Raw genomic sequence first — 10,262 nt, forward strand, 5'->3', positions numbered from 1 at the left:
ACAGTCCCTGCAGGGTTCTGATCTCTGTGTGGTTGTAACCCCGAAGGAACCACCTATTAAAGTTTCTGCAACAACAAAACATTCAGATCCTGTTCCATTACTTACTTTTATATTTCTAACTTCAAAGTTTATTAGACAGGTTTCAAGTTATTTAACATGTTGCTGGTTCAGACGTACAACAATCATGGGTCATTTGTTTGACATAAGAACACATTTATAACTAAACTGTTTACTGTATTTTCAGACTGCTTTGACAGTGACACTTAGCGAGTGTACTGATTGCCATGCTCCTCTTAAGTTTCGCACTACAGTCCAGTGGAAGGCATCTCTAAACTGTATGCGGGGAGAAGGGCCAGTTTGCTTGCATCTCTGAATGTAGATGTACCTTGTGGCCAGCTAAGCCAAGAAGGCACGTTTATTTATATAGCACCTTTCAACACAAGGCAATTCAAAGTGCTTTACAAAAAGACATTAAGAAAATGGCATTTAAAATCATCATTAAAAAGAAAAGATAATAAAATTAAAAGAAAAAATACAAGGGGTAGACCTCGGACCAAGGTGGAGGGGGTTATATCTCTTCTCTGGGCCTGGGAGCGCCTTGGGACCCCCAGTCAGAGCTGGTTGATGAGGGGGGAAAGGAACGTTTGGGGCTCTCAGCTGGAACTGCTACCCCCGCGACCCGACCAACGGAGAAGCGGGAGAAGATGGATGGAAAAAATACATGGATAAAAGTTACAGTGCAGTTTAAGATGTGATTAGTTCAATTAAAAGCAGCGGCAAAAAGAAAAGTCTTTAGTCTGGATTTAACAAGTAGTCAGAGTTTCAGCGGACCTGCACAACAAAATAAGATTCCATCTTGTATGAGTGGTAGATTCGTCTTTTCACTTATTATTCCGTCCCAGGCCCAACACGCCCTGACCTGATGTTAGACAACAGCAAAAAACAAGACGAAGTTGACTTTCTGGCACTGTTCCTATTTGTATACATCTATAAAAGCTACATACAGTAAAGTAGCTTAAGGAGGTGTAACGCAAGGTTAATACTACAATAATTGTCACATGTTACTATATAGTCAATCAGGTGGTGGAAAAGAAAACAAATCATTCTGAATGGTTATTATTTTTGATTGAACCAGGTGGCAAAAGTTGCAGTTTCATGAAAGTCAACTTGAGGCTGACTCCAAAAGGTACCAATCTCTATAGACACACATGTTTACGGCCTGGTGCAAGGAGTTTCAGTCTCTGTACCCCTTCAATAGCAACTGTACAGGAGGGAATCTTTACGTAACTCATCTGTTCAAAATGTAGTTGGGCTGAAATTCACGTATTCGGGGATGGTGGAATTGAGTTACAGGTAGGTATCATCTCAGGTCGCTAACTGCTCGCTGTCTGCTCTGCTGTCTCACACAGGCCCCTTCAGATCCAAAAACAAGCTGCAAGGTAATGTGACGACTTTCAAAGAGAAAAGCAAGCACAAGTAATGTCTTCGTTCTTTTTTTGAAAAAAACACAAAAGCATTGTACACAATTAAAACCATGAATGTTGTGTAATTAACAAACTGGACAAACTGGTGTTGTTAGTTGATGAGTACTGCAGATATCAAATCAATCAACAGTGACGAGAATACTCATTTCCGGGTGTATGCAGCGAGAGCTGCGTCCCTAGCAACCACGTTACTATGAAAATACTGACACCGGAAATACTGTTTTCGAGCCGTGAGAGATGACGATAACTTTACGTGGACACTGGCCATTCTAAAACCTCTTCAGTAACATAGCGTAGTATATATATATTTCCCTGGCGAGACCTGAACACATCTTAATTTTCTCCACAAAATGTTCTGTCATAGTGAACCAAAAGTCGTGATCGAGGCTTGCTTGTCAATATTCCGGGTATTTCTCCACTGGTGGGCCATGTTAACAATCCTGTGTAACTGTGACGTGTGAGGGGTGAAATGGTGTGGTGCTGTGCATCATTGTCATCGACCACAACCTGCACAGGCCCATGTTTGTAATGGTTTGTAACCTGGTAGTCTGTGATCTGCTGGGGGGCACGACGGTGCTGCCTCGCTTCATGGTGCACTTCTTGACGGGCCCAGAAGAAAATAGCCTACATCTCAGCCATCGCCCAGGCCTTTTGTGTGCACACCTACGGCTTTGCAATGCAGACTATTCTGGGTGTGATGGCCTATGACAGGTATTCAAATGCATCAGCACATGAAGAGAACTACTCACATATTCTCATCCTTCAAACTGTGATGTTACTGTCATGCAGAACTTGGACAGACTGACTCAAAGGATAACGTGTTTGAGAAATCTCAGTAGACATATTCCAGTGATGTCAGGGCACATGCATTTTGGTGATGTTCTGTTTACTGAGGTTATTAGTGCTCTACATTACTTTAGTCTTTAGTCCTAAATTATGGATCATTGTTTATTATCTTTCCAACAACATTTTATTTTGTGTAAAAAGTCCTGAATGAAGACTTCTGATTCGACAAGTTGTTTTGCAGTAAGACGCTGCATACATTGTTCTGCTGATATGAGTCATTTGTCTTTTCGGTCAAGGGACTTTGTTTCGCTCATTGCAACCTGGAAACTGATCACTTTCGCACGTGGATGTTGCATTTTATGCTGCTTGATTATGTTGGTCGCTAACAGGCTGGAATCTGGAATTAGTGCTTACAGCTATATTTCTGTTTGTGTTTGTACGAGAGCCAAGACTAAATAGGGTTAGCCACAGAAAAGCAGGCAAAACGTTGAAAAGATAAGTAAAACATATCTTTAAGTTGAGGCTTGGTGGTTTGTATGATGTAATGAACAGTGCTCTCCCTCTGCAGGTACATTGCTGTGTGTGAACCCACTCAGGTATCACGCCATCATGACATCGGCCCGGCTGCACTCCTGCTGCGGCCCCTGGCCTGGGCTACAGCTGTGATATGTATTGTTGTGCTTTTTTGCCTTTCATGTGAATACCCCGCTGTGTGGCAATACCATCAAACACGTCTACTGTAGCAACCGTGCTATCCTCAACCTGGCCTGCAGTCCCACCCCATTAAACAACATCTACGGTCAGTGCATTTGTTCCTTACAAAGCAACAACCATGCAGTGTGATGTTGAACATTGTCCCTTTTCAACATCCCTTTTTCAGCAGGTATTCAGCATGTTGCTTGATAACTCACTGACAGATTATTTGTCATTTTCGTTGCTTCTCTAGGTCTGTCCCTGGCCTTGAGCGTGAACACAAGCATCTTCCTCGTCATAGCTTTGTCCTACTTAAGAATCCTGCATGCTACTGTAAAACAAGGCAGAGATGCCCGCAGGAAGGCCTTTCTGACATGTGCACCCCACCTTGTTGTGTACGTGCTCTACCAAATAGGTACATTGGTCCTAATTGTAATTCAAAGGTTCCCCTCACTCTCGCAAAACATCAAGAGGTTTTCAGCATCCTGTTTATCGTCATACCACCAGTTATCAACCCCATTATCTACGGACTGGTCAGTAAGAGCTACGTGCTAGCATCATCAAGCATTTTTACAAATGTAGAAGTTCCACAAAAAATTGGAGGAGCTTAACTTCTCAAGGTCATTGCGGTCCTAATCTTTTCCTTGCTATACGATCATCGTAACCTGCTTGTATAGTTTTCCAATAACCTAGCAGATCTATATATCAATATGTTTTAGGTTTTAGAAAAAGACCTGGCCGAGCGAACTGTGTTTTCTTCTCAATGTCTCCTTTTTGAATCTATCTTCAAATGTAAAAAAATGAAATACACTTTCTTATTGTCGTTTTTGTTGGCACTCAACAACAAACGAGATGTTGTCAATGTTGTCAGGAACATATGGGTGACATCTCAGAGACTATGTCCATATTCTATACAGGCTAAAGTTTGAACTCAATCTGTATGTCTTTGACTGAAAACATGTCAAACTGCAATGAAGTAATACTTTCAACATCACAGCAAAGTGTAAAGTCAAGAGCCGAACTGGGGGATTTAGGGCGGGTTGAAAGGAACGTTTATAAAATGAACACAGTGCTTCAAAATGTAGTAGGCCTGCAATTCCCGTGTTCGGGGATGGTCGATTGAGTTACAGGTATTTGCCATCTGAGGTCGCTAACCACTATCTGCTCTGATCCAAATATCCACAAACAAACAGATATTTAGATCAGCCGGGAGTTTTACGGTGGCGTCTCTGACAAGATGGAAAAAATGGAGGTGCCCCCTTTAAGCTTTAGTACAGCTCTTCAGAAATCTATAGGTGACGTCATAGAGACTGCATCATTTTTTATACAGTCTATGGTTTGAGCTTTATGTTTTTGACTGAAAAAAAAGGGCATATGAAAACCACAGCCATGTGTCCAGTCATGTGCTGCGTCGTGTGGTTTAGGGCAGGTCGATGTTTCAACAGAAACATTAAAAAGGCAAACCCACTCGACTCCAACGGTGAGAGCAGAATCCACTCTGACGAGAAGACAGGAGGCGTGACAGCACTCTTCAGGCTCTAGCAGTGGTCTGTTTTGCTGCAGGTAATACTGTGTAATCTTTTGAATTGAGTTATGAATTACAGAGAATGGTAGATGGCAGAGGTCTCTTTATATTTCTGTGTTCTCACCTTTTACTAAGGTGTACTCTAACATCTGAACATACATTTAAAGTTAAGATCATTATTATCAACTTTTGGTAAGGTTTTCATGAACTTGTCTTTCCCAGATCTGCACTGTTTTGGATGGAGAACGTAACTATGGTAACTCCTCTCAAACAGCCTATTGTGTTCGAGCTGGAGGGCTTCTACGTTCCACCAGGCTACGGCGCCTTCTTGTTCGTCCTGGCTCTGTGTAACTACATGGTAATGCTGTTTGCAAATGGTGTGGTGCTGTGCATCATTGTCATCGACCACAACCTGCACAGGCCCATGTTTGTAATGGTTTGTAACCTGGTAGTCTGTGATCTGCTGGGGGGCACGACGGTGCTGCCTCGCTTCATGGTGCACTTCTTGACGGGCCAGAAGAAAATAGCCTACATCTCAGCCATCGCCCAGGCCTTTTGTGTGCACACCTACGGCTTTGCAATGCAGACTATTCTGGGTGTGATGGCCTATGACAGGTATTCAAATGCTCAGCACATGAAGAGAACTACTCACATATTCTCATCCTTCAAACTGTGATGTTACTGTCATGCAGAACTTGGACAGACTGACTCAAAGGATAACGTGTTTGAGAAATCTCAGTAGACATATTCCAGTGATGTCAGGGCACATGCATTTTGGTGATGTTCTGTTTACTGAGGTTATTAGTGCTCTACATTACTTTAGTCTTTAGTCCTAAATTATGGATCATTGTTTATTATCTTTCAAACAACATTTTATTTTGTGTAAAAAGTCCTGAATGAAGACTTCTGATTCGACAAGTTGTTTTGCAGTAAGACGCTGCATACATTGTTCTGCTGATATGAGTCATTTGTCTTTCGGTCAAGGGACTTTGTTTCGCTCATTGCAACCTGGAAACTGATCACTTTCGCACGTGGATGTTGCATTTTATGCTGCTTGATTATGTTGGTCGCTAACAGGCTGGAATCTGGAATTAGTGCTTACAGCTATATTTCTGTTTATGTGTTTGTACGAGAGCCAAGACTAAATAGGGTTAGCACAGAAAAGCAGGCAAAACGTTGAAAAGATAAAGTAAAACATATCTTTAAGTTGAGGCTTGGTGGTTTGTATGATGTAATGAACAGTGCTCTCCCTCTGCAGGTACATTGCTGTGTGTGAACCACTCAGGTATCACGCCATCATGACATCGGCCCGGCTGCACTCCTGCTGCGCCCTGGCCTGGGCTACAGCTGTGATATGTATTGTTGTGCTTTTTGCCTTTCATGTGAATACCCCGCTGTGTGGCAATACCATCAAACACGTCTACTGTAGCAACCGTGCTATCCTCAACCTGGCCTGCAGTCCCACCCCATTAAACAACATCTACGGTCAGTGCATTTGTTCCTTACAAAGCAACAACCATGCAGTGTGATGTTGAACATTGTCCCTTTTCAACATCCCTTTTTCAGCAGGTATTCAGCATGTTGCTTGATAACTCACTGACAGATTATTTGTCATTTTCGTTGCTTCTCTAGGTCTGTCCCTGGCCTGGAGCGTGAACACAAGCATCTTCCTCGTCATAGCTTTGTCCTACTTAAGAATCCTGCATGCTACTGTAAAACAAGGCAGAGATGCCCGCAGGAAGGCCTTTCTGACATGTGCACCCCACCTTGTTGTGTACGTGCTCTACCAAATAGGTACATTGGTCCTAATTGTAATTCAAAGGTTCCCCTCACTCTCGCAAAACATCAAGAGGTTTTTCAGCATCCTGTTTATCGTCATACCACCAGTTATCAACCCCATTATCTACGGACTGGTCAGTAAAGAGCTACGTGCTAGCATCATCAAGCATTTTTACAAATGTAGAAGTCCACAAAAAAGTGGAGGAGCTTAACTTCTCAAGGTCATTGCGGTCCTAATCTTTTCCTTGCTATACGATCATCGTACCTGCTTGTATAGTTTTCAATAACCTAGCAGATCTATATATCAAATATGTTTTAGGTTTTAGGAAAAGACCTGGCCGAGCGAACTGTGTTTCTTCTCAATGTCTCCTTTTTGAATCTATCTTCAAATGTAAAAAAATGAAATACACTTTCTTATTGTCGTTTTTGTTGGCACTCAACAACAAACGAGATGTTGTCAATGTTGTCAGGAAACATATGGGTGACATCTCAGAGACTATGTCCATATTCTATACAGGCTAAAGTTTGAACTCAATCTGTATGTCTTTGACTGAAAACATGTCAAACTGCAAAGAAGTAATACTTTCAACATCACAGCAAAGTGTAAGTCAAGAGCCGAACTGGGGGATTTAGGGCGGGTTGAAAGGAACGTTTATAAAATGAACACAGTGCTTCAAAATGTAGTAGGGCTGAAATTCCCGTGTTCGGGGATGGTCGATTGAGTTACAGGTATGTGCCATCTGAGGTCGCTAACCACTATCTGCTCTGATCCAAATATCCACAAACAAACAGATATTTAGATCAGCCGGGAGTTTTACGGTGGCGTCTCTGACAAGATGGAAAAAATGGAGGTGCCCCCTTTAAGCTTTAGTACAGCTCTTCAGAAATCTATAGGTGACGTCATAGAGACTGCATCATTTTTTATGCAGTCTATGGTTTGAGCTCGAGCTTTATGTTTTTGACTGAAAAAAAAGGGCATATGAAAACCACAGCCATGTGTCCAGTCATGTGCTGCGTCGTGTGGTTTAGGGCAGGTCGATGTTTCAATAGAAACATTAAAAAGGCAAACCCACTCGACTCCAACGGTGAGAGCAGAATCCACTCTGACGAGAAGACAGGAGGCGTGACAGCACTCTTCAGGCTCTAGCAGTGGTCTGTTTTGCTGCAGGTAATACTGTGTAATCTTTTGAATTGAGTTATGAATTACAGAGAATGGTAGATGGCAGAGGTCTCTTTATATTTCTGTGTTTTCACCTTTTACTAAGGTCTACTCTAACATCTGAACATACATTTAAAGTTAAGATCATTATTATCAACTTTTGGTAAGGTTTTCATGAACTTGTCTTTCCCAGATCTGCACTGTTTTGGATGGAGAACGTAACTATGGTAACTCCTCTCAAACAGCCTATTGTGTTCGAGCTGGAGGGCTTCTATGTTCCACCAGGCTACGGCGCCTTCTTGTTCGTCCTGGCTCTGTGTAACTACATGGTAATGCTGTTTGCAAATGGTGTGGTGCTGTGCATCATTGTCATCGACCACAACCTGCACAGGCCCATGTTTGTAATGGTTTGTAACCTGGTAGTCTGTGATCTGCTGGGGGGCACGACGGTGCTGCCTCGCTTCATGGTGCACTTCTTAACGGGCCAGAAGAAAATAGCCTACATCTCAGCCATCGCCCAGGCCTTTTGTGTGCACACCTACGGCTTTGCAATGCAGACTATTCTGGGTGTGATGGCCTATGACAGGTATTCAAATGCATCAGCACATGAAGAGAACTACTCACAATTTGAAGTTTTTTTAAAGACATTGAATGTACAGTTAAGCATTATTATACACAATGACTCTGATTATTTAGTGTTGCAGAATTCTCATTTGATAGATTTCAGTCATGCCAGGCAAATGTGTTTTTGGTTTCTGTTCTTTTTGCGACTGTGGCTTTGAAGGAGTGTGCTCGTCTTTCAATCTGAAGAATGTGGGTTCATTCCCAGCCCATGTCTCAATGTTGATGTATCCTTGGGCAAGATACTTTACCCAGAGTTGCTCCCGATAGCAGATGGTGTGTGAATGTGTGTGTATGTTAGCTACTTAGAGCAAGTGACATATTGCTCCATATGAAATGGGGTGAATGATGATTTGTAAATGTTAAGCACTGTCACAAAGACGGGTTAAAGCGCTATATAAGAACAGTCCACTTACAATTTGTACTAAGTTATTAAAATGTTATGTTTCATGAAGTAGAAAATCACCTTTGTTCCATGTCACTTTGTTCTTTAGTATTTTTAAAGTGCTGAGGTAGGGACTACATTAGATTTGTAATTTATCCTAAGTAAAGCCTTCATGTTTATGGGTTAGTTTAACATCCAATAAAGGGAAGAATACAACACCACAGAAGGTTAAATAATATGCCGCATCAATTGTTATGATGACGTGTGTAATTGGTCTAACTGCTTCAGACAGAAAGGACCAGCTGAAGGACTTTTAATGTTTGCCGAAACGGGTTTGAACCTGGAATTGGAGCTTACAGCTATATTTGTATTTATCTGTTAGTATTAGAGCCAACAATATCAAGTTGGGGGTATTTTTGAGCATACGGAAAGTGGCCACAAGATGCTAAGATAGTTGAAAAGTAGCAAAAGTGTTATATGTAATGAACAGTGCTCTCCCTCTGCAGGTACATTGCTGTGTGTGAACCACTCAGGTATCACGCCATCATGACATCGGCCCGGCTGCACTCCTGCTGCGCCCTGGCCTGGGCTACAGCTGTGATATGTATTGTTGTGCTTTTTGCCTTTCATGAGAATACCCCGCTGTGTGGCAATACCATCAAACACGTCTACTGTAGCAACCGTGCTATCCTCAACCTGGCCTGCAGTCCCACCCCATTAAACAACATCTACGGTCAGTGCATTTGTTCCTTACAAAGCAACAACCATGCAGTGTGTTGTTGTATTGCCCCTTTTCTTAGTTAACATTAAGCTGTCTTTGGCTCTTTTCTGCTCTAACAAATGTACATTTCCCCTCTGTGGGATGAATAAAGATATTCTGATTCTGGTTTCAACATCCCTTTTTCAGCAGGTATTCAGCACGTTGCATGATAACTCACTGACAGATTATTTGTCATTTTTCGTTGCTTCTCTAGGTCTGTCCATGACCTGGTGCGTGGAACACAAGCATCTTCCTCGTCATAGCTTTGTCCTACTTAAGAATCCTGCATGCTACTGTAAAAACAAGGCAGGAGATGCCCGCAGGAAGGCCTTTCTGACATGTGCACCCCACCTTGTTGTGTACGTGCTCTACCAAATAGCCTCAGTGGTCCTAATTGTAATTCAAAGGTTCCCCTCACTCTCGCCAAAACATCAAGAGGTTTTCAGCATCCTGTTTATCGTCGTACCACCAGTTATCAACCCCATTATCTACGGACTGGTCAGTAAAGAGCTACGTGCTAGCATCATCAAGCATTTTTACAAATTTAAAAGACCATCACAACAAATTGGAGGAGCTTAACTTCTCAAGGTCATTGCGTCCCCGATAATTTCCTTAGCTACAGAGTCATTGTACCTGCTTGTATCGTTTTCAATAACCTAGCAGATCTATATATCAAATATGTTTTAGGAAAATACTTGGCCTAGCGCACTGTGTTTCTTCTCAATGTCTCCTTTTTGAATCTATCTTTAAATGTAAAAAAAATAAAATATATATGCACTATCTTATTGTCGTCTTTATTTCTGCCTCAACACTGGCCCTCAACAATCTATGAGATGTTGTCAGGAACTTATGGGTGACATCGCAGAGAACTATGTCCATGTTCTAAACAGGCTACAGTTTGAACTCAAGCCGTATGTCTTTGACTGAAAACATGTCAAACTGCACTGAAGTAATACTTTCAAAATCAGAGCAGTGTAAAATCAAGGGCCGAACTGGGGGATTTAAGGTGGTTGAAAGGAAAGTTCATAAAAATACACACACTGTCCCACAAGTCAACGCTCTGACGGGAA

General features: G+C 42.1%; 2 protein-coding genes across 2 annotated transcripts; both read left to right on the forward strand.

Moving 5' to 3' along the window:
* Window positions 1-4,741: 4,741 nt before the first annotated feature.
* Window positions 4,742-6,479, forward strand: LOC117549060 (olfactory receptor 2K2-like). Its single transcript, XM_034220649.1, has 3 exons — window positions 4,742-5,103; window positions 5,747-5,973; window positions 6,121-6,479. The coding sequence occupies exons 1-3, from the start codon at window positions 4,742-4,744 to the stop codon at window positions 6,477-6,479; spliced, it is 948 nt and encodes a 315-aa protein (XP_034076540.1).
* A 1,171-nt stretch (window positions 6,480-7,650) lies between these two features.
* LOC117549061 (olfactory receptor 2K2-like) lies at window positions 7,651-9,771 on the forward strand. The gene is made up of 3 exons (XM_034220650.1): window positions 7,651-8,012; window positions 8,939-9,165; window positions 9,407-9,771. The coding sequence occupies exons 1-3, from the start codon at window positions 7,651-7,653 to the stop codon at window positions 9,769-9,771; spliced, it is 954 nt and encodes a 317-aa protein (XP_034076541.1).
* The last annotated feature ends 491 nt before the right edge of the window (window positions 9,772-10,262 follow it).

This window comes from Gymnodraco acuticeps, unplaced genomic scaffold, assembly GCF_902827175.1.
Source record: "Gymnodraco acuticeps unplaced genomic scaffold, fGymAcu1.1, whole genome shotgun sequence".
NCBI classification, from domain to species: domain Eukaryota; kingdom Metazoa; phylum Chordata; class Actinopteri; order Perciformes; family Bathydraconidae; genus Gymnodraco; species Gymnodraco acuticeps.

What these genes read in the sequence shown, in the direction of transcription:
- LOC117549061 (XM_034220650.1), top strand. Translation starts at nt 7,651, where the DNA reads ATGGTAACTCCTCTCAAACAGCCTATTGTGTTCGAGCTGGAGGGCTTC. An exon ending in GGTGTGATGGCCTATGACAG is followed by an intron (nt 8,013 to 8,938) that starts GTATTCAAATGC and finishes CTCCCTCTGCAG; the next exon opens with GTACATTGCTGTGTGTGAAC. An exon ending in CCCATTAAACAACATCTACG is followed by an intron (nt 9,166 to 9,406) that starts GTCAGTGCATTT and finishes TTGCTTCTCTAG; the next exon opens with GTCTGTCCATGACCTGGTGC.
- LOC117549060 (XM_034220649.1), top strand. Translation starts at nt 4,742, where the DNA reads ATGGTAACTCCTCTCAAACAGCCTATTGTGTTCGAGCTGGAGGGCTTC. An exon ending in GGTGTGATGGCCTATGACAG is followed by an intron (nt 5,104 to 5,746) that starts GTATTCAAATGC and finishes CTCCCTCTGCAG; the next exon opens with GTACATTGCTGTGTGTGAAC. An exon ending in CCCATTAAACAACATCTACG is followed by an intron (nt 5,974 to 6,120) that starts GTCAGTGCATTT and finishes TTGCTTCTCTAG; the next exon opens with GTCTGTCCCTGGCCTGGAGC.